The following is a 23155-nucleotide window of genomic DNA, read 5'->3' as shown; positions in this document are numbered from 1 at the left end:
ATTTTTTTTCCGGGCTGGGGGAAATAGGGCAAAAAAAAAAAAATCCCAATGAGGCATTTTTTTTTTTTTTTTTTTTTTTTTTTTTGGTGGGCAAAGGTATTCAACTCTCTAATTTATTAGTTTTTTCAGAACTATTACTCACCATAATTACAGCGGCAAGTCTTTTAGGAAAAAGTCCATACCAGTTTTCCACATCGAGAGATTAAAATTTTTGCCTATTCTTAAATTTTAAAGGCTAAAATGTGTTTTTTTTTATTAAAGTTGCATTGTGCCATTTAGAAGCAGTAAATCTGCTCTGCTGAGCCTGCGCTCTTTTAATACACTCTGTTTATAGATTTACTTGTTAATGTTTAACATTCCTTTTGGGCTATTGTCCTGCGCTTTAAAACTTTAACCAGCTCTGTGGCTATCACTGATAGTCTTTCACTCGAAACGCCGTTAAAAACTTCCATTTTATTCTGAGTCAGACTAAGTATTTTCAAGTTGAAACCCTGCTGTTGACATTTCAGGTGCTGTTGCACTGCATGTGTGGATGTAGTCTGGTGCTTGCCTGTTGTCAGCAAGGTGCTTGTTGTCATGCCAACCTGGGCAAAACTGTTTCCAGAAACTCTAACACGCATTACTGAGGACACATCTTCTTCCCTATGCATTTGTTTGTCGACACATAACAGCTTACTATAACCTTGCAGGAACAGGGAATACTATTTGTAGTTTGTGACCTTCAGACACCTGATTAAACAAGCAGTCAGAGAGGAAGCAGAGCTGGTTTTAAAACAATATCAGGTTGGCAGGAGGAGCAGGAAGTTGGTTCTCTGTTATAAATGTATAGAAAGGAAATGGATTCCCAGAGGTTAATTTATTGTTGCATAATGGGTCATTTTTAGTTGTGACTGAGGATTTTAGATCTACAGAAACAATGTGATCTGAAAGATTTGAGCCATTTGTGAGTCTGGTAAGGGCTTTAAGGAGGTCTCAAGAACTTGAAATCAGCCATTCCGCTGTATGGAAAGTACTCTACAGGTGGAGGGATTTCAAAATAAAAGCGGTCTGCGTTCACCCTGAGAGCAGACGGTAAGAGTCTGAAAGAAAAACACTCGAATGTCAAAGAATCTTGGAGAAACGGCGAAATACCTTAACTGCCGCCCGACTAAAAAGCCACGGGATAGTGAAGTAGATTCAGAAGCCAAGGGAAAGCTTCATATACAAACCCAGCTGTGATTGGCTGATTGACGGAGCGCTGACCTTTGGCACAACAATTAAATAATGTGCTGTAAACGAAGGGCGCAGGTTATCGGATGCCTTTTATTGAGCTGTAAGACCCAAGATAAAAGTTAGATGTAAGGGAGGCTTGAAGTCTTGCTGTATGTGGAACAAGGAATCTTAACTTGAACTCGATTAGTGTTTCCATACACAATTGTCCGTGATGTATAATTGTTAGCATTAACCTGTTGTAATAGCTGAGGTTGTGTTTAATTCAAAGTATTTGGATTGGATTGATTCAGAAGAAGAAATCTGCTAAATTGAAGGACTTTTTGTTCTGATGTTTAGTGATTTCTAGTTCTCCAGTGATTGGGGTGATTTTTTTTTTTTTTTTTTTTGGAGTGATGTAGATAAACCATGTGGGTGATTTTCAGAAATTCCACAGAAGCTGCGCCTCTCTTTTTCTCTGTCCCTTTGTTGCCTTCTATTCCCCTGTGTGAGCATGGAAAAGAGGTTGTACCAGTAGCTGGATTTTTAAAAAAACAAAAAAAACAAACAAAATAAATAAATACAATTGAGTGAGAAAGTGAAAGACAGCCTCCTCTTCTTCCTCCTAATCTCCCCTTTCCCCCCCTCTGACTGCCTCTCCAAACCTTGCAGTTCTGCATGCAGGAATGTGTTGCACCTTTTTGTTTTGATTGGTTGCTGTGCCGTGCTGTGTTGCGTCGTGCTGTGTTGTCCAACCCAATCTGTGTCTGAGTTACGTAAGAACTTCTATCCCCAGAGGTTTCACACGACTTCCTAGTGAAAGAGATCTTTACCTCCTTCGCTCTGACAACAGGATGTGAATTCAGTTGTCTTATAAATAAAATATTTTGTGCTCCATTTCTTCATAAAGCTGGTGAAACTAGACCTGCACCACATGATTTGTGGTAAAATCAATAATCAGTTTTATTGATTTTTAACAGCTCTTATACTGCCCCATTAATGTGCCGTAATAAAGCCATAAGCGTTACACGGAGAAATAAAACCAGAAAACTCAGATAGAAGGAGGTCAACAAAGTACAGCAGGTCACCTGACGCTGACAGAGCTGCAGCAGCCATTACGGTCTCTCTTTTACTGTGAGCATGAATCTGTCGTTTGAAAACCGACAGATTCAGTAGATCAATAAATTAATACGATGAGTTTGTGTTGCATTATTGCGAGACACGTACGCACGCATGCACAAACACACACACACACACACACACACACACCAGCAGCAGGGATTGTGAGTCTAAATAGAAACTGATTCATTTATTTTATTTTTTTTTTTTTTAATTGACTCGATTAGCAACCCGATGCGGACTCTAAGGATCTGGATCAAGAGCTTTATTTTGTTTTAAAACAGTTAAAACACCTTGGTTAAAAAAAAAAAAAGAAGAAAAATTCATAGCTAAAAATGCCAATTGAAAGCTCTTTCAGTTAAAGGAAATATTTAGTCAACATTTTACAACGAGCAGAGCACAGTCTTTGTCTTGAGTGTGCAACATTAAATATATTGACTAAATAGAGCAGGGGTGGCCAAGTCCAGTCCTCGAGAGCCGCCATCCTGCAAGTTTCAGATGCATCCCTGCTTCAACACACCTGAATCAAATGACTGGCTCGTTATCAGGCCTCTGTAGAGCTGATCCCGGTCTGTTGGAGTAAGGATACTTCTAAAACTTGCAGGATGGTGGCTCTCGAGGACTGGACTTGGCCACCCCTGAAATAGAGACTTAAAATATGATTTGCAAAAATTCTGAATAAAATCAATCACAGTTTGGGGCTTTAATATCCCTTTATTCATCTCTCCTCCTGCCTGCCTCCCGTTTTCCTACAGTATCCTATTCTCTTGGGAATCCTCCTCCTTCCCTGTTTTTGTTTGTTTCGTTTTCCCCACTTTTCTATCCCCTTTTTGAAAAAAAAACAAAACAAAAAAAACGTCTTTCTACCCTAGCAAATGTTATACTGATGTATTTCAGTTCTAATTCTAAACAGAACTACCAAATATGATATTATGCTGTTTGAAAATTAATTAATGCTGTTTTCATGCAGGTGAATTTTAGTTTTACTTGCATCAAGGTCCTTGTTTTATCACTATGGATTTAAATAATTATGCAGTGTGTACAAAAATCATGCTGTGGTAACTGTACGTTATTTATTTATTTTTTTTATTGACTTTTGAATCTCGGTGAAATGAAAGAACGAGGGGAAGCTGTACGCCAGAATAGAGCTACAGTTGAACCTCGATAAGATGCCGTCCTGCATGAGAGAGACTGAAATATATTTTCCAAGTCTGTGTGTTTTAATAATGGCTGTGGCATGTGAAACTTTAGCGTAGTTGTAATAATATTTTTGTCTTTCTGTGTTAACCCTCCTGTCGTCGCGCTTACTTTGTCCTACGCCCTTTTGACGCTCCGCTCCTCGCCTTGCAGCAAAAGCAGCGGTGCCCGGTGCTGGAGGAGCAGCTGGTGGACCTGGTGGTGTACGCCATGGAGCGGTCGGAGACGGAGGAACATTTCGACGCCGACATCGGAGGAACGAGCCAGTTACTGTGGCAACACCTCTCCTCGCAGCTCATCTTCTTTGTGTTGTTTCAGTTTGCGAGCTTCCCTCACATGGTGCTCTCCTTGCATCAGAAGGTAAGACAGTTTCTATGAGCAGAGTTGGTGCATCTTCCGCTCAGATTTTAAGGACACAGGATTGCCACAGCTGAATAGGAGAGTGAGGAAAAGAATGAAAACGGGTAGTTTTGTGCTTTTTCATGTCTTTAAGCCTCTTAGATCAGTGTGATTAATCTGAACCTGGGGTTTCTAAACTGTCTGGGTTAGATGCCAAATAAAACATTTGTCCAAGATAACAAACTGTTGCTTAAACAATCTGTCTTTAGTGCTGGATGATCCAGTCTGACAAGTCAAAGATTTTGCAAAATGTTGAAATGGAGCGGCTCTTGGGTGGTCCAGTGGCCAAAAGTGCTGAAACATAAACTTAAAATTTAATTCTACATGATACAATACAATCTGTTGGTTATGTCTTTATTCTAAAGTCTCATGAACTCTCACCAGATGAACCTGCACACCCAAGGTTAGGTGTTGTTGAGCCAGACTCTCTCCAGTGTTTAGGATTTGTTTTAGTCTTCTGTATAAAACTGTTATGTTGAATGCCTGTTGCCATCTCAGAGTCCACTCAGAATAATGCTCTAATAAATGCCGACTTAAATGGGAGCATCTCTTTAAAGACGCACTCATTTTTAATTTATGTGATTGATTTATTGCTTATAGTGACAGGCTTAGTTGATGCACAAACAGCTTTCTGTTGCTAAATGACATGAATTGGGTGAAAAATCCTACTCTTAATCATCCTTCTTTTTCTCAACCTTTCTGTCTTTGTAGCTTGCAGGCAGAGGTCTTATTAAAGGCAGAGATCACCTGATGTGGGTCCTGCTGCAGTTCATATCAGGCAGCATTCAGAAAAATGCCTTAGCTGACTTCTTGCCAGTCATGAAGCTCTTTGACCTGCTTTACCCAGAAAAAGAGGTAAACTAAAGTGAACTGGTGCACTCAGTTTGGCTTTTTTGCTGTGTGTGTTACTTTATGCATTTGATCGTAATAACTAAATGTAGCAAAAAAAAAAATTTTCTCCACATTTTCAGTGTATACCGGTTCCTGACATCAGCAAACCTCAGTCGACTCACTCCTTTGCCATGACCTGCATCTGGATCCACCTGAACCGCAAAGCTCAGAACGACAACTCCAAACTACAGATTCTCATACCGCACTCCCTGAAACTCCACCATGAGTACGTATATTTAACTCATCTGGTCCCACAGTGGAATTGCCGCTCTTAGTTTATCAGTAGTTTACTCATTGTCATCGTCTTCGTCTCAGGTTTCTCCAGCAGTCGCTGCGTAACAAAAGCCTGGGCATGTCCGACTACAAGATCGCCTTGCTGTGCAACGCCTACAGCACCAACTCCGACTGCTTCTCACTGCCGATGGGCGTCCTGGTGGAGACCATCTACGGAAACGGGTCCATGAGGATCAACCTGCCCGGCACCAGCTGCATGGCGTCAGGATCCGTCACTCCGCTGCCCATGAACCTGCTGGATTCTCTCACTGTGCACGCGAAAATGAGGTAGTAGAGAAAGGAAGGGAGAGAGCAGTTCATTTGAGCCGAAGCGGTTTATCTTTAACGCATGCGTCCGCCGGGTTTGTTTTCAGCCTGATCCACAGCATCGCCACGCGTGTGATCAAACTGGCTCACGCCAAGTCCAGCGTCGCCCTGGCTCCGGCGCTGGTGGAAACGTACAGCAGGCTTTTGGTCTACATGGAGATCGAGTCACTGGGCATCAAGGGATTCATCAGTAAGTGTTTGCTTATGTTTTGACGTAGGACGAACTTACAAAGAATGTTTGAAGAATCCAGGAAAACACGTTTGACGAACCAGTGCGCAAAAACCTTGCGAACGTATCCATGCCGCTTAAATTTCTGAACGTTTTTCACCGGTACTTTTTGCGCTGAAATAAATGTCGGTATGCGGAAACGTTACAAAACTTCCCTGTCCAGGTCAGTTGCTGCCCAACGTGTTCAAGTCTCACGCGTGGGGGATCCTTCACACGCTGCTGGAGATGTTCAGCTACAGGATGCATCACATCCAGCCGCACTACAGGGTTCAGCTCCTCAGCCATCTACACAGCCTGGCTGCCGTGCCCCAGACCAACCAGAATCAGCTGCATCTCTGGTAACCTCAATGCAAGAAAGAAATGGTTGTTCTACACCCTGCGGGTTCAAATTCTTAAGTAAAAAACTGGAACAATTAACCAGGAAGACAGTGTTGTGAAAGAGCATGTAATAAAAACGAAAACCGCAAGAGAGATGCAGTTAATTAGGTTGCAGGATAAAGAAAAAATATATGCAAATTAAAAATTAACATTTTCATATGTTTCCCAAGGTTTAATTCTAAGGATCCCTGGTTTTGTTTTGCTGTTTCTTTTTGTATATCTAGTAATGATATTCGTAAAGTCTCCATGTTACTGCCATTTGTTCTGTTTGGAAATGACACAACTGATAATAATGTGAAAAGGATTTGCGTCGTCTTTTATTTTCTTACTATGTACGATGTAGTAGTAATAGCGAGGGTGTGTATCTGATTGTGCTCAAAGTTTGTTTTGTTCGTTTTTTTTGTTGTTTTTTTTTACTCATAACTTTATAGAAACCGAGATTTGTGTCTCTTTCCTCAGCGTCGAGAGCACCGCCCTGCGGCTCATCACGGCGCTGGGGAGTTCAGAGGTCCAACCTCAGTTCACCCGCTTCCTCAACGACCCGAAGACCGTCCTCTCTGCCGAGTCAGAGGAGCTGAACCGAGCTTTGATACTGACGCTGGCCAGGGCCACGCATGTGACTGGTACTTTCCAGTAGACTTCGTTTTTAGATCCGTTTTGTTTTGGTTTCAGCTTCATTTATTCTGCCACGCTTCCTCAGCTGAAAAGCCGCCCGCTCTGTACCTTCTGCAGATTTTTTCACCGGCTCCGACTCCATTCATGGCACCTGGTGTAAAGACATCCTCCAGACCATCATGAGTTTTACGCCTCACAACTGGGCGTCTCACACTCTGTCCTGCTTCCCAGCTCCTCTGCAGGTGCCACGCGTTTACCTCTGCAGGCACGACATGGATTAAAAACGACAGATTTATTCATTTTGTTTTTATTAAAGTATTCCTCTGTTTGCCATGCAGGCGTTCTTCAAGCAGAACAATGTTCCTCAGGAGTCTCGCTTCAACCTGAAGAAGAACGTGGAGGAGGAGTACAGGAAGTGGAAGTCGATGGCCAATGAGAATGACATCATCACCCACTTCTCAATGCAGGGCTCTCCTCCCTTGTTCCTGTGTCTGCTGTGGAAGATGCTCCTGGAGACGGATCGCATAAACCAGATAGGATTCAGGTCTGGAGACGCTGCTTTGTACTATGAGAGAGGATGGTGTCATGATTTATTTATTTAATGTTTTTTAAACCTTGATCAGGGTTTTGGAGCGAATCGGAGCTCGTGCGCTGGTGGCCCACGTCCGAACATTCGCCGACTTTCTTGTCTACGAGTTCTCGACTTCGGCTGGCGGACAGCAGCTCAACAAGTGCATCGAAATCCTGAACGACATGGTCTGGAAATACAACATCGTCACTCTGGACAGACTCATCCTGTGTCTGGTGAGAACATCTACAGAAACTCGGCATCGCTGATGCTCCTCTTTGGTTCAGTGTTCTTCATTAGCGGTGTTTTCTTCCAGGCGATGCGAAGCCACGAGGGGAACGAGGCTCAGGTCTGTTACTTCATCATCCAGCTCCTTCTGTTGAAGCCGAGCGACTTCAGGAACCGAGTCAACGACTTTGTGAAGGAGAACGCTCCTGAGCACTGGCTGCAGAGCGACTGGCACAGCAAACACATGAACTACCACAAGGTGTCTTTTATTTATTTATTTTATTCTTCTTAAAAGATTTTATGTCAAAATATTGAGTGTTTTCAGGTTTAAATGGGTCTGGAAAAAGAAAAAGGACTGTGGAAAATGATTGATTCTATCATTTTTCTTAACGAATTCTCTACATGTTTTCCTAAATGTTTGTGGGTTCATTTGTCAGTCCATCTCGTCCAATCTATAAAGATCCTTTTTTGTTTAATCCAATTAAGCGATAATCAATTTAATCAATTTCTAAAATGATTATTAGTTGCCGTCCTAGTCATGGGCTTTGAAAAAGATTTCCAAAAGTCTAAAATGTAACTCACTTAAACCTGCAGATATCTCTCTCCTTCCACTTTGCCACAGTTTGTAGCCTGTCAGGGTATTTCCTGACTGTCGACCAAAATTGAGTTTGAGAAAGTAATGCTGACAGGGAAAAACCTTCGTTTCATTGCCAGAAATACCCTGAGAAGCTGTACTTTGAGGGTCTTGCAGAACAAGTGAGCCCTCCCCTGCAGCTGCAGTCTCAGTACCTGCCGATCTACTTCGGCAACGTCTGCCTGCGCTTCCTGCCCGTCTTCGACATTGTCATCCACCGCTTCCTGGAGCTACTCCCCGTCTCCAAGTCTCTGGAGACGCTACTGGATCACCTGGGGGGACTGTACAAGTTCCACGGTGAGGAAGACCATCGGTCGGCGGGGGGCAAACGTCATTAAGCGCCAAAGTTTTTAATCTGCGAGTGTCTTCTGTTCTCAGACCGGCCCGTGACGTACCTGTACAACACCCTTCACTACTACGAACGGCATCTCAGAGACCGAACCAACCTGAAGAGGAAGCTGGTTCACGCCATCATGTCTTCACTGAAGGCAGGCAGAGAGAACCGAGCAGAGCTGCCGTTGGATATGAGCGGCGGCGTTAACCCTGAAGCTTTTGTTCTGCAGGACAACCGAACCCCAGGATGGTGTCTGAGTGAGACCTACTTGAAGTTTGGCATGAACCCCAGGGAGGACAATGTCTGGATCCCCGACGACACCTACTACTGCAAGCTGATTGGCCGCCTTGTGGACAATATCCTTTTAATAATCTGAACGGATCCATCACCGTAACGAGATCAGACTGATGCAGGGTAATGGAGGAAAGCACGGCCCTCTGAGGCGCCCAGCTAATACACTTGTTACTGCTAATAGCATGTCTCCCTCGATGGCTTTGCAAAGCAATTAAAAGTCAATGTTTTACTATTGTGCCCCAACGTGTTGTTAGAATTATCTGTCAGCAAGATAAAAATCGGCCTCAGGGCTTTTCGTGGCTGCTGGGTTACTCGCCTCCGCTCATTTAAAACAAGGTCACCTTCGCTTTCACTGGAGTTATTTTCCCACCTACTCCCACTCTGCCCGCCTTAACTCTCACTCCCACCCATGGCGGGAAAGTCGCCCGGCCCCTTCCCGAACTGTGACTGGAGGTTCAACGAGTTCCCCAACCCCGCGGCTCACGCCCTGCATGTCACCTGCGTGGAGCTCATGGCTCTGGCCGTCCCGGGGAAGGACGTGGGAAACGCTTTGCTCAACGTGGTGTTAAAGAGGTGCAACAAACGCATTAATGATTGTGAATTGCATGCAAATCTGTGGTTTGTAGCATTAGTATTTTCCTGTTTACTTTTTTTTTTGTTAATCAACCAAATCCGTCTCATTGAGATTCCAGATCTGGATGGAGCAAACAAACCTGGACTTCAGAATTTTGACAAAGACACAAAATCTTGTCAAGTATTTTGGTCTAATTTCTCTTAGTTTTGTTTCATTTCAAGTGTGCTAACTTACAAGTAACTTTTCAGAAAGATAAAGGACCTTGTTTTTAGTAAATAATACCTTAATATTGACAAAAAAGTACTATTTCACTTATAATAAAACTTTTCCCCTCCTATTATAAGGGAGATAATTTGCCAGTGGAATTTGTACTTTTTTATCAATATGAAAGTATTATTGACATAAAACAATCTCCCATATCATTGCTGAAAAGTTACTTGTAAGTTAGTGCACTTTAAATAAGATAAAACTAAGATATTTGCATTAGAAACTAGACCAAAAATACTTGGTAAGATTTTCTCTTTTATATTGTGTTTTCATTCAGGGATAAATGGTTTGGTAGTTGAAGTTCTCGGCATCAGGTGTCAAGCTAACAGCTTTCTTCCTGGTTTAGTTCTTTCTCCTTTGACCCCAATTTGTTAGAAGCAAAGAATGTGATTTTCTTATTTCCAAATCAAAAGGCTTGATAATTTGTTAGAAGCAAAGATTGTGATTTTCTTATTTCCAAATCTTGATAAGTTGGAAGGAAAGTTGCTGAATGACTTTTTTAAATGCATAAACCAGCAGCCAAGGCATCAAGCCCAGAGGAACGTCCACTGCTCACCGAAAGCTTCAGTTATTGATTGACCTTCAAAACGTAGTGTGATGTGACTATAGGTCGCCTGCTGATTTGTGTGGTTGAGATTGAAATCTTTTTCACCTTTTAGTCAACCTCTGGTTCCCAGGGAGAACATCACAGCTTGGATGAACGCCATTGGACTGGTGATCACTGCCCTTCCTGTAAGAAAACTCACAGAAAACGTGACATCTTTTGAGCGTTTCCAAACAACTTCAAACATCTCTCCTCTCCTGTTGCAGGAACCCTACTGGATCGTCCTCCACGACCGCATCATCTCTGTGCTCAGCTCTCCGGCGTTGACGTCGGAGACCGAGTGGGCGGGGGATCCCTTCGCCTTGCTGGACTTCACCGCCTGCCACCAGAGCTACAGCGAGATGAACTGCAGCTACGTGCTGGCGTTGACGCACGCCGTGTGGCACCACTCCTCCATCGGACAGCTCTCCCTGATTCCCAAGTTAGCCTTCCCACCTTCTCTTTTAAAGCCTGCAATTGTGTGCTTTTAAGGGTCCGGTGTGATGTAGCACTTTATCTTTTTTTTTTTGTGTGTAGGTTCCTGTCAGAGACGCTGAAGCCCATCGTCCAGACAGAGTTGCAGTTGCTTTATGTGTATCACCTAGTGGGGCCGTTCCTGCAGCGCTTTCAGCAAGAAAGGACACGATGCATGCTGGAGGTACAATCACAGCTCTAGTGTTGGATGATAAAAACGATAAACGTTTGGGTTTTTCTTTAAGCACTTGTCAATGTTTGTGTTAAAGATCGGGGTGGCCTTCTATGAGATGCTGCAGGCCGTTGACCAGCACTGCCAACATCTGAGCTACATGGACCCCATCTGTGATTTTCTCTATCACATCAAGTACATGTACACCGGAGACAGCGTGAAGGAGCAGGTGAGGACAAACCAGAATGATGGCGGTTGTTCACCGATGAAGGAGGAAGCTGAAAAAGAGACTGAGATGATGTGATTTCACAGAACCAAAACACCCGGCAGTGACGACGTAACTCTGCTGTTTATCTAACCAGACAGCTGAGAATACAATTATCACTGGATTGTCAAAATGCTTTTCTATATTTCCATCAGATTCACCTGAAGTGACAGGAGAGGTCAGACTGAGGATGGTTTTGTTTGTTTTTTGTCATCATTTTTCAATTTTGTGTGTCGGCTTCTTTCGCAAAATTATTCAATCTGCACAAAATGGATCGTACGACAATCTGCACAACAGAAAACGATGTCGAAGGATTCAGCCAAACCGAGCTTCAGAGTTGTCGCACGAAAAAAGTGTAGCTGGTTCTGAATCTGGCGAATTATTTACCCATTTGTATTATTTTGTTTCTGTGGAAACGCACAAAATTTCTCACGTTTTGGTAATGTTCGGTTGGTCCATAATATATGAGTTCAAATGTTGCCCAACTCTTATTGTGACGTATATTCAGTACATTTTAACTGAAAACTGCACAATGTGTTTAGGGGGAAAAAATATACTGCTCAAAAAAATAAAGGGAACATTTCACTTTAATTTTGTGTGTGGCTCCAAATCCAGGCCTCCATTGGTTAATAAATTTGATTTCCATTGATGATTTTTGTGTGATTTTGTTGTCAGCACATTCAACTTTGTACAGAACAAAGTATTCAATGAGAATATTTCATTCATTCAGATCTAGGATGTGTTATTTGAGTGTTCCCTTTATTTTTTTGAGCAGTGTATATAAAAAATAAAATCACCAGCTGCCTAACCTGGGATCAGCAGTTTCTGAAATACCCAGACAGACTAACCAGTCTACCACCAACCATGTTGAAATATCCCTAAATTAATCTCTCTCCAGGTGGAGAAAATCATCATGACGCTTCGCCCCGCGATGAAGCTGCGTCTGCGCTTCATCACTCACAGCAGCATCATCGAGACCTCCTCATCAGCCGCCGCCGCCGCGTCGTCTGCCTCCGCCTCTTCCTCCTCCGCCGGCACTCCCCAGCCGCCTCCTTCCTCGCTCTCCTCCACCAACACCGCAGCGTCTCCGTCCTCTTCCTCACAGCACGCACACACGCCCATGTAAAGACGGAAGGGAAGACGACGCTGGTGAACTGAAACGCGAAATGACAGCCAGGTGTTTTGGCTGGGAGTTTTTGAAGCGTAAAGATGGATTTCAAAGTCGCTGTTCTGTTTTTTTTTATTTACGTCGTCAGAGGAAAGAAAACTTGGAAAGCTGATTGTGTTATTTGCATGACTGTAGTGAATAATCAGAACAGGCAAAGTGCAAAGATTTACTGTTGCAGAAGGATCACATAACTATTTCTTACTACTGTGTTTTATTTTTGTAGTCTTTTTCTACATTGAATATTACTTTTACTTCATTGAAAACTGCAATAAAAATGTTTTTTATACTAAATGTGCTGCGAACTTTTTACACCAGTTTCTTTTGATAACATCTTCTCAACTTCACTTAATATTTTTCCTTGGCTCTTCTATTATTATTTTTTGTTGCTCTACTTCTTAGCCTCCTGTTGGCCCAGATTTGAACCTGTCAGGTCATTTTATCCTCATTCTTCTCTCTGGAGAAACACCTTTTCTTTGACCGTCACTCTCAAGCAGGTCATCAAAGTGTCAAGCATGCAAGAGCAAACTGATGTGCTGTCATACACAATATATCGGCTGTGTTGCGGCTGTATGCCAGTAGGGGGAGTCCCAACATTTATTTTTACAAACCATATTCTTTTCTTGAACATCAGCCGCCATATTTCTGGTCCAAGAAGACAAAACACTTTTTTTTTTTACACCTGTGTATTTTTGCCAGAATAAAGTGCTAAAATATTTAGGTCAACACTATACAAAGCTTAGAGTTTGACTGCAACAAGTAGGCTCAAGAAATGAGTAGGATTTGATACACAAACTCTTACTTTTTGGTTACTAAAACCTTGCAGATGGCCAGCAGAGGTTTAAAATTTGATCCAACGTTTGACTTTGGGGGTCAGGATATTAACCCATTGAGGCCCAGCACTAGCTTTTGTGAAAATCGGGGCCTTGAATACAAAACCCAGTAGCTTTAAATTGCAGTAAAATAACTCTCTATAGTCTTCTAGTAGTACATGGTCTACTGTAGTAGTGCTACGTCTCTCCTAACTTGACTCACCAATGCCGCTCGGCATGTTGCAGCATCCGTTTTATTTGGCGATGGCGAATGTTTCCCTAGCTAGCGGGAAATCTACTGAACAGCCTCGAATTAATGTTGCTGTTCAGTTCAGAAGTCTACTATAATATTCACCTGAAATGTGAAGGCCTGACCTCACACGTACTGCTCCAGTCTTCAACAAACTCAGTTCTTGCTCCTGCTTTTCGTTTAGAGCAGTTTGCTGCAGTGCTAGGCTAATGCTAGCATGTGCACTTCCTGTTGAACGTGACATGTTGGTAATCTGGCTTGTGTCATATTTTAGAGCAGTCACTCCAGGGCAGTTGTGGAGAGAAAGTTCTCCTGATTCAAAACGTTGTGTGTGGGTAAAACCGTAGAACATCAGCAAAGGTCTGCCACTCCATCCCTCCTCATTCTGGTCACCAGCGTGTTCAGGCCCTGCAGTGGGATGGAAATCTGATCCTACAATGTTCGCTGTAGCCAGAGTCAGGACTGTAGGCAGGCCATCCGGTTCTCTCCAACCTACCTCGATGTCTTTTTGCATGAAGATTTGCAATCAACAGTGATGAGCGTTGTTTTATTTCCAGTGAGTGAGACACCTCCCCACACCATCACACTGCCTCCACAAAATCTGTTTGGCATTGGGAAAGCGTGTTTGGCAAAATTTTCATGAGCATAACCTGCACACCTAATTCAGCTGCTCAGTCACCAATCCTTGTCGCTTACAAATGTCCCACAATTTCAGGGAAAATAAAGAGTCAGTGAAAGAATAGATTATTTTTGCCCTGGGCATTGTTGCTAACAAAAATATACATTTTTTTTTTCTTGATATATTTTGGTTTTCGCAGCTTATCCAAACAGATGGCCTTCTGAGATTTTTTTTCTCTCTCCCTGCTGTTTTCCAGTTTTTTTTTTCCTTAGTTAAGGTTTTTGTTTTCTAGAATAGAAAGAGGCAAAAATAAACATTGACGACCACATTTTAATAATCCAAACAATTCTTCAATTAAAAAGTGGTGCAGTGATTAAGACAAGTCTGTTAATATTTGCACAATTTTAACGTAACATCTCCTTGCTCAGATAGCACCTAAATTTGGCATAGTTTTTTTCGCCTCAGTGTGATGATAAGAATGCTGCTAATCTGTGACCCTCTGCACCCACATCCTCAATTCCATGCCCAGAATACACGATAAAAAAAAAATGAATGCAAAGTAGCAAACCGCCAGCTGAATTAAAGAGCAAATTTGTGGAATAATAAAAACATATTTGTAAGGCCAGAAAGAGGCACATTGTTTAACGACTTTTCACTGCATAACTTTCTAACCAACTACACTTAATACAGTAATTTAATCCATAATTATCACAAATCTTTTCAATTTGACTACTAAAGCTGCTCTATGCACTTGGATTGTGGATTTCCTAACATTTAACATAGTGTAAGAGTTCCTTTACATTGATAATATTCAACTGGTGCTTATGTATCAGAATGAATTCTGGTGATCTATGTAACATTTATTAATTCCGTCACTGTAATCTCCCGTGCTTTTAAACTTGATTGCCCTAATTTGGGCATAAAAACAGGCGTTTCCTCTTATGGAATGGAAATTGCACCCTGCTGTTCATCCTTTCCAAATCCCAGAGTTGGTGATTGTAGTTTTCCAGCGTCAGTATTGGTCACCAAAATAATGATCAAAGCAGCATGTTGTCTTTTCTGATGATTACCCCATCTAAAGAGAGTCATTTTCTGAATATCTGTTTATTTTCTTTATATAAGAGGACAACGAAGACAAAACAAAATTTAGAGGCAAGTTTGAACAGTTCATGTTAGATCTACGAGACCTCAGGTATTAATCCTGGAGTTAAAAAAAAAAAAAAATCTGAAGATTCCTTCTGGTGTCTAGTTACTTTTTACTATTGATTGTGAAAATGTAGGCTGCGGTGAAGAGCCAGCGTCTCAGTTGCTCTGTTCCTGGCTTCTCTTCTGCCTTTGCTTGGACTGTAGCATCACTCCAGTCCTTCCATCCTGTCGATTCCTGCTGCACGGGCTTATAAAAACCTCATAAAAACCTTGGTGTTTATGTAGCAGACCAACAATAAGGTCAGGTAAATATCAATTGTTCTCCCATATCCACTCTAGATCACATTAGATAGTCACCAGGTCAGCTGTAAGTGAATTACACAAATGTTATGCAAGGTCTCTTCAAATTACATCAGAGACTCGAGGGTCTCTTGTGATTTTCATCGCGAGGACAGCGCTAATGCAATTCTTGCCCGCCCTCACTTGCAGCTTCACGTTGAGTGTCGTAGGCTTGCATCCAGGCAGCTTCAGCATCGCAAAGTTTCACGCAGGCCTAATCAGATCTCCACCGCTTCTCTTGCGCTTTAATCCCGTTCTTTGCGCTGTGCGTGCATGATTGAGTCATCACATTCTCTCCCCATAAGGCAGAGATGTAGGTCAGAGAGTGCAGCACCCTTATGGCCTGTGGCTCATCCATTTAACTCAACCCTCCCCACCCCAAAATGTAACGTGGCAACGCGACGGCCGGTGGGACGTGGCGGCTAAAGCAGCCAAGTATCGCAGCGTTGGTTGGGTGAAGCTTTTGTTGGGTTTGTGCGTCTTTGTTTTAGCGCTGCAACCGTCATGTGGGAAGGCTGGGTTTAAATTTAGCCTGGCAATCCATAGGGATTATGAGCTGAAAACGAACCGGCAGACAGGATTTATGTGTCCTTCCATATTGATTCTGGATCTATGAATTACTTTTACCGCAGCTTTCCACCCATTCTGGTACTAACTTACTCCCTCTTTACTCTTTGGAAACATTTTTACCTTTTTAACAATAAATATTTTCAGGTCCTCTACTTGTGACATTCTCAAGCCATGATATAAGACGCACTGTAAGGTGGTTCTCAAACTTATTGGCCGTGGAATCGCTTACGTTTGCATCCTCCCCCGCGTGGAGTCAATTCATGGGGTTTCGAAGTCATGAGTTTCTCTCATCCCGTCCAGCTGTTCAAATATATCTCTGCTTTTGTGAAAAAAATATAATTTACTGGAATGTTCTGCTTTTGTGCCAGAGGTAGTATGGTGCTTGTGCGCCCCATCGTCTCGTGTTGCCCTGGGAAACGTCCCTTATGGTCCGCATCAAAAACTGGCACTGACAGAAGAAATGATTTCAATCAAGGAGAGCTGAACATTTAGCTGTGCTAATTCTTCAACGTAGCAACAACCTAACCACTAAACATTACAAGATGATAACAAGCGTATTTAGCTTGATCTACTATCACTAAATTAAAAAAAATAAAAAAATGCAGCGGCCGTTTTGAATTATGAAGTTGAGCTTTAGGTGAAGGCTTTTGTTTATTTTTCCATCATGGAGCTTAGAAATATCAGCTAAAAGAAAATGCAATGTATTAGAGTAGCAAGTTTTTCTCTTGTTGTATGAGGACAGTTCCACCAGAATCTTACAGGTCCCGCTTTTAAACAGTCTGTTGGTATAATTTTTGCTGATGAAAAGCGTTAAAATTTTTTTTACTTTGGCAGCAGATATTTGTATCTGTCTAATGTAGAATTTTTAGTTATTTTGATGTAATTTTCGGATATATTCCAATAAAAGTACATCCAAACAAACATGCCAGATGTGGCGCAAACAACATGGTCGGAAAAGTGAGCAAGGATTTTAATGTTCGTGCGTCAGTTGCTTCAGCACCGCCGTCCCTGTGGAAATAACTTAATGCGTTGTGGATCATTACGGGGTCACTACAGGATGAAACCAAATAGCTTTGTCGGTCCACTTACCTTCCTTTTAGCCTTTGACATTTCCATTATGTCTAAACTATCTTGACATATATTCAATGGACTGTCATAGAAATGGCACAAATATTAATGTTTTCTTATATTAAAGTTCATGTTGAAGAAGTCTATATAGAGTGAAAGGCTTTTAGCAATAATGCTTCAAGGTGAAACACACTTTGCAAAACTGAATATGTGAAGCAAAAGATGACTAGAGTAAAAAAAAAAAAGAAAATCTGAAGGAAATGCATGTGAGTCTGTGAGAATCAGTAATAAGTGAAACTGCCACACAGGTGTGTTTTCTGGAACTGATCTGTCTTGTACAGTTTACTTGAGCCACTTTCTTGTTGCAGAAAGTTTTTATACATTTGCAATTTGGGTTGTTTGAAGATGGCTGCAATTTGCTGGCCAAGTTAGCCCAAGCATGGTGTTTGGGTCTTCTTACTGTTGGGTGTTGAGAGAGGCACAATGTAAACTATGTAAACTTGCAGAACCTGAGAATTAGGAAGCACCAAAACGCTTTAGATGCTGTGAACAATCAGAACATATTCAGTCGATTACAAAGAGCAGAATATAGTAAGAAATGTTTGGGTATTTTTGCTTGTCCACACTTTCTGATGACGTCTGACTTTTTTTTTTTAAAGGGAATTAGACAATGCAACCTGATCTAAGTGTTTGATAGCCTCCCCCCGAAGTCTCCATTTGTCTCACGTTAAAGATTTCCATCTGCAAAGCGTTTGCATCGCTGGCTTTTTTGTTTAATCGCTGCTTTCCCCGCACAGCAGTCATGAGTAATCCAAACCTTTCATTAATTTAGTTTCAAATGAGAAGCTCTGAGCTAAACACACCTGCACCGTTCCAATTCTCCTCAACTGAGGTTGCCTCAGTAACTGAATTTATTGGGGTCGATATGTGTGTGCGTGTGTGTGTGTGTGTGTGTGTGTGTGTGTGTGTGTGTGTGTGTGTGTGTGTGTGTATTGTGTCTTTCTGGCTCACTACCTTGAAGTATTTTTGCTGTGCTTAATTAACTCTTCACCTTTACGTTCGGTTCCTTCTCCGGCCATCGTACGTCTTCAACCAGCAGCAGATAGTCGAAGATAAAGAAGTGGGAGACTGATTGGGGAGGAACAGAGGAGAGAAGAGAGGAGATTAATGGATGGACCAAAGTGACCGCAGGCAGTGTTGTCCTCTGAGATGTTTGTCGATCGTTTCTTTTTTCTTCTTCCTGGCACTTAATTGGAAATCTCACCTGAATTCTGGTCAGATCTGCATAGAAAGGGTAAAAAGTAAATGTTATTTATCTGCTATTCAGTGACTGAAATGTTTTTTGTTTTTTTTTTAATGAAAATTTACTTTCAAACTGTGTGGATTTAAAAATAAATGTTTTCATTTTGCTGATTACTCTCAGTCTGTCACTGGTGATCAGAGCGCCTGTTTCAGACTATGAGAGATGTCAACGAGCAGGATAGTTGATTTTAGTCATATATTGCAAGGAATTACTGCAGCCATCAGTGCAAATATAACCCATTTTAAATTGGAATCCCAAATTAAAAAAAGAAAAAAAAGATGTTTGTGATTAAATCAGTGATGGTAGAAAACTTTAAATGGGTTTTTTGAGGCATTGCTGCTTCTCAGTGTACACGTGTGACCAAGATAATCTGTCTAATGATAAAAAAACAAACAAAAAACACAGTAATATTATCCTTATCCAGTAAAAATATATAATAATTGCTCTCCATCTTCTGTCTGCAGGCCGCTGGAACCCCAAGGAATCGATTAAAAAAGTTGAAGTTTGTCTCGTCTTTGCTGCTGAGCATCTGTCAGACCAAAACAACGCTTGAACATATTCAGCAGCCGGAGCTGTTTGTTTGTTCAGAAGAGGTTGGCGTGTGTTGGAGCCTATGAGTGCAGCTGGTGTGTGTGTGTGTGTGTGTGTGTGTGTGTGTGTGTGTGTGTGTGTGTGCGTGTGTGTGTGTGTCGAACAGACTGGATTCTGGTAAACACTTCATCATGAGAACACACCGCCCGTTTGCATCTTTTCTCTGACCTTCTCAGCAGTTAGACGGTAGTTTGCCTGGATAATTTGTTTGGACGTTTGAGAGAGACCGTTTATGTTTGGAGGCTGCCTTGGAAAAGGCTTCGTATTCCCTTTAAACTTTTCCCAGTTTTTTTATTTTTTTCCTGTTCCAGTTGTTGGTGTCCACTTCTGTATAATTTGATTTCTGCATTAATCCAACTGTTCTGTGAAGGCGTCAAAGTTTGAGCATGAGATGTTTGAGACGACGAGCCTAAACGCACAGCCAGAGCTACAGCAGACAGGTTCACGTTCACGGTTGCTTGAAAAACAAACAAACAAAAAAAAAGCTGAAGAGTGTGAATACTTATGCACTGAGTTGTTTTTAGCTCAGTTGTTTTTGCTCTGTGTTATCTCATGCACTTGTAGGAAGGCTAAAGGATGGCAACAACAAAGCCCCCGGGGGGTCTCGGTTGCCAAGCAGCCATCAACAACAGTGGACGTGACATTGATTAGGACCGACGCAGCTTGAAAAGGAGAATGTGGGGTGGCGGTGCGTTGAAGATATTAAAAGCTGTATTAAAATAGTCGATATGGACGTGGAAACTCGGATCAAACAAACGCTCCGAGGCGACCGCAGGTAACTCGCTTATCGACGTGAATCAGAGCTGCATTCGCCAAAGATGTGGCTGGAAGTGAGGCGTCAACAAATCCGCAGTTTCTTCCTTTCCGTTTGTCATCTGTGCACGGCTCTTGAAGCCGCGTTAGCCACAAATACCGCACACGATTTAGAGGAATCTTTCACAGAGTGTAAACGCTCATCTTTAACTGGCTATGGACAACCACAACCAAACCAATGAAAAATTCATTACGTTTTATTGCCGTCTTTCAGCACCCAGGGCAGCTTTTGGATAGATGATCTGCCTTTCAGACAGCATCATTAAGAAGACCTTGCATGCACTTCATACAACTGAATATGCTTCCTTATTCTTATTTTGTCAACATTATGGCATGTATTTGTGGGGATACTGAAGAAGAAATATTATTTTATTTTATTTTTTTCTGTTTTGTCTTCATTTTTGTCTGGAGGAGTCTGGAAGGTAAGTTCATTTTAATGTTTGTTGTTAATGGGCTGAAGCAGTATGTTTATTATCGCATGCTTGTATTTTTGTGGAACAAAAAGTCTGACCAAATGAATGTTACCAGTTCACACACATACATGTTTTCAATGCATCTGTAACCATTTATTACTCAAATCTTTATGAAATGATGTCAATAAAAGGCGCCGGCGTATTAGATTTGTTGATAGTTGCTGCATTCCATTCTCCTCTCTTTGTGCATTTTCACATTTGCCACCTCATGTTTCGCTGATTCACAAATAATCCTCTTAACGCAGCAAAAATGCCTGGTGCAAAAGCTGCTTTGATTCATTCATAGATTTTTAAAGTTTGTTTTGGTGAGAAAAAGACAAATGCCCCAAATAGGGAGAAACTGCAGCCACAATCGAGGTCATGCTGAGTGCACCAGGAGGCTGATGATGTTTGAGCACAACATCTACTGCAAAAAAAAAAAAAAAAAATCACTTCCATAAACTTTCCTCAGTAATAATCTCCCTCATTCGGTTCAAAATTCACAAAAAAAAAAAAAAAAAGCTCACGAAAACAAGCTGTTTTAACGTTATTACCATCCAAAGGAAAGTAAACACGGCTAGACGTGAACAGTCTGATTCTGAAAGTGTTTCCATGACCAAGAAGGAAGCCAAGATGAGGTCACAGAAACATATGATGAAGAGTTTATTTGGCCTCCAGAATAATCATCCGAGTTGTCCAGAGGAGCCTCTGCCTGCGCTCACACCAGGCTGAGATTTGGCTCAGCTGTGATAAAACTGGTCCAAAAATAGACTGCAAAAAGCGCATTACATACTCCACTCTAAGCTCTTTTTTTTTCCTGAGCGGTTTATTCGTAATTAATAGGGGACGGTGAAAAAAAAAAAAAAAACATTTCTCATTACCCCGACTCCTCTTACCGTTTGCAGAAAAAGCTGTAAAACGCGTCCATACCCACAGCAGAATGTAAATTTAATTAACTAAAATGATTTCTGGCTTTTAGTGCCCCACAGAAATGCATTCTGACCCACTTTAGACTTTTTTTATTTTCAGTTTTGAATCTCTTGTGAACTAACCAACAAACACTGTGGGGCAAGAAGACGAGGTTTTCTGAAAGAATGAACTCAGGATTTTTAACATTTAAAAACCAATAAGCTCAAAGTCACAGGTGGATAACAGTCTACATATCATTTTAAGATAATTCAACTATATATATATATATATGTATATATATATATATATATAGCTATAAAAAGTCATTTAAAGAAAGTACTAAAGCTTGTTTCTCTAATAATATTCACAAAAATATTATTTTTTGACTAATGTAATCAAACATAGATTATCTAATACTTTAAAAAGTTTAAATCTCAACTTAAAGACAAACACATCACAAAGCACATTAACCAATCCGACATCTCTTTTAACGTTCCAGTTGTTAAAGATACATATTATGAATGAAATATTTTAGTAAGAAGCTAAAAAAAGGGCTAACAACTCTTTGATTTGCTAATTTATGTTTCATTTGTTAACGCTAATAAAAAGGGAAAAAATACCCATTTTAGTACTTAAAGGCATTAAGTAAAGGAAACAAAGGAATGAGTAACATCTTAACACGCTGATGTTGAGCAGCATTCTCAAAATCACTATCTGGAAAAATTGGCAAATTGTTTTGAAGAGAACAAGATTACATGTTATTAAATGTTTCTCTGCTTAAAGACCAAAGGTCCTAGTCCATGAATCACTGTCCGAGTTTACCTGGGCTTCATGAAGAGCTCCTAAGGTGTCTGGTTTGTTTTACAGGAAGCAGGAATAAGCTAAGGACCAGGACTTCAGACTGAACTACGGTCTTTGATGATCTGATCTTGGAACAGACACGTCTTTAGGTGATTTGCCGTGACTGCTGAAAGGATTTCTGTAATTTGTGCTTCCCTGGGTGTGCGCCACAGAGATGGCGTCATTATTTGAAGCAGGTTTTCTCTCCCTCTCTTTCTCTCTTTCTTCTCTCTCTGGGTGACGGAAACTTGTTCATATTCTGATCATGTTTGTGTCGCCTCACAGCTGAGCTCTCCGCTGCAAATAATTGCTCTTCTTTTCACTCACCCTCCCTCCGCGTGCCCCCGCCTCCCCTCATTTTCTTAAAATTAATATGACGATAATTGCTCGTTTTCAGCTCTCAGCTTCAGCGACACCGCTTCTGCTTTCACTTATCTCTTACAGTTGTGCAGCTGACGGAGCTGCATACATATGAGAGATGCCAGTGAGACGGCCAGATGCATGAGCACTTAGTTGTGTTTTTTTTTGTTTTTCTTTTACCCACACTCTCCCAGAGATACATTTGTTCTCTGAGGCAGAGATGGCGCACTAAAATAGAAATGAATAAAAGGAGATATTTTGTCAACCAGAGTAAAAAGCACAGAACAAACCCTGTGGGCATCAGAGAGTGCACACACACACAACATGCACAACATCACGTACACACACTGTACTGAACAAGCAAAAGAGCTGCTTTACACTCACTCCATGAACAGGGGCCAGGTTTTGCAACTTTTTTTGTGTGTGTGTTTAGATTGCTCTGTAAGAACTAAAACGTCACAAAAAAAAAATAAAAAATAGCTGGAAAACACTTGTCCATATCTGGCAGTGATTAGGCCTGATTGTGGCTATAAAGTGTAATTAAAATAAAAAAAAAGGAGTTGTAAATCATAGATTCATAATTCAGAATGAGGTGCAGTTTTACAGAAAGATGGCTGGTTTTCAGCCTTTTCCCCTTCAATTAAATGAAAAAAAAAATAGCTTGACAGTTTTGTACTTGCTAGGGTTATCTTTGATGAAAAAAAAGTTTAACAATATGAAACACGTACGGGTGGCAAACAAGCAAAAAATATAAGAAATCTGAAAGCATATATTTTGGAAATTAAACAGATTAGCAGTATTTTGATGGAGGAATAGCTGATACGCAGTGACAAGAGGAAAAAAAAAGAGAGTGATGAAATGCTAAAGGTGAACAAGAACAGCTCATATTTTCAGCTTAATGTGCACTTA

At 41.3% G+C, this 23155-nt stretch overlaps 1 protein-coding gene and 1 long non-coding RNA gene across 4 annotated transcripts in view; one reads left to right on the top strand and one right to left on the bottom strand.

The window, feature by feature from the left end:
- Positions 1-12468, top strand: part of med23 (mediator complex subunit 23) — a 25645-nt gene extending 13177 nt beyond the window's left edge. For 2 of the 3 annotated variants that reach the window (XM_015050321.1, XM_015050322.1), the window contains 20 exons: positions 3658-3864; positions 4615-4758; positions 4875-5020; positions 5110-5355; positions 5442-5584; positions 5787-5961; positions 6461-6624; positions 6734-6858; positions 6955-7160; positions 7240-7420; positions 7501-7671; positions 8127-8343; positions 8425-8534; positions 8610-8736; positions 9082-9247; positions 10175-10247; positions 10326-10540; positions 10636-10756; positions 10842-10973; positions 11908-12468. In XM_015050321.1, coding sequence (XP_014905807.1) covers positions 3658-3864; positions 4615-4758; positions 4875-5020; positions 5110-5355; positions 5442-5584; positions 5787-5961; positions 6461-6624; positions 6734-6858; positions 6955-7160; positions 7240-7420; positions 7501-7671; positions 8127-8343; positions 8425-8534; positions 8610-8736; positions 9082-9247; positions 10175-10247; positions 10326-10540; positions 10636-10756; positions 10842-10973; positions 11908-12135 — 3297 coding nt within the window. In that variant the 3' untranslated portion in view covers positions 12136-12468. The remainder of the gene's footprint in view (positions 1-3657; positions 3865-4614; positions 4759-4874; positions 5021-5109; positions 5356-5441; positions 5585-5786; positions 5962-6460; positions 6625-6733; positions 6859-6954; positions 7161-7239; positions 7421-7500; positions 7672-8126; positions 8344-8424; positions 8535-8609; positions 8737-9081; positions 9248-10174; positions 10248-10325; positions 10541-10635; positions 10757-10841; positions 10974-11907) is intronic. The other variant, XM_015050323.1, reaches the window with a different exon arrangement.
- LOC106958430 (uncharacterized) lies at positions 3359-3702 on the bottom strand. Its single transcript, XR_001427147.1, has 2 exons — positions 3616-3702; positions 3359-3484 (listed from the first exon to the last, which is right to left on the bottom strand). It is a non-coding gene; the product is annotated as an uncharacterized LOC106958430 (long non-coding RNA).
- Positions 12469-23155: the final 10687 nt, after the last annotated feature.

This window comes from Poecilia latipinna, unplaced genomic scaffold (genome assembly GCF_001443285.1).
Source record: "Poecilia latipinna isolate Pla-1442-1.1 unplaced genomic scaffold, P_latipinna-1.0 Scaffold985, whole genome shotgun sequence".
Classification (NCBI taxonomy): domain Eukaryota; kingdom Metazoa; phylum Chordata; class Actinopteri; order Cyprinodontiformes; family Poeciliidae; genus Poecilia; species Poecilia latipinna.
This window is presented reverse-complemented; position numbering and strand designations above follow the sequence as displayed.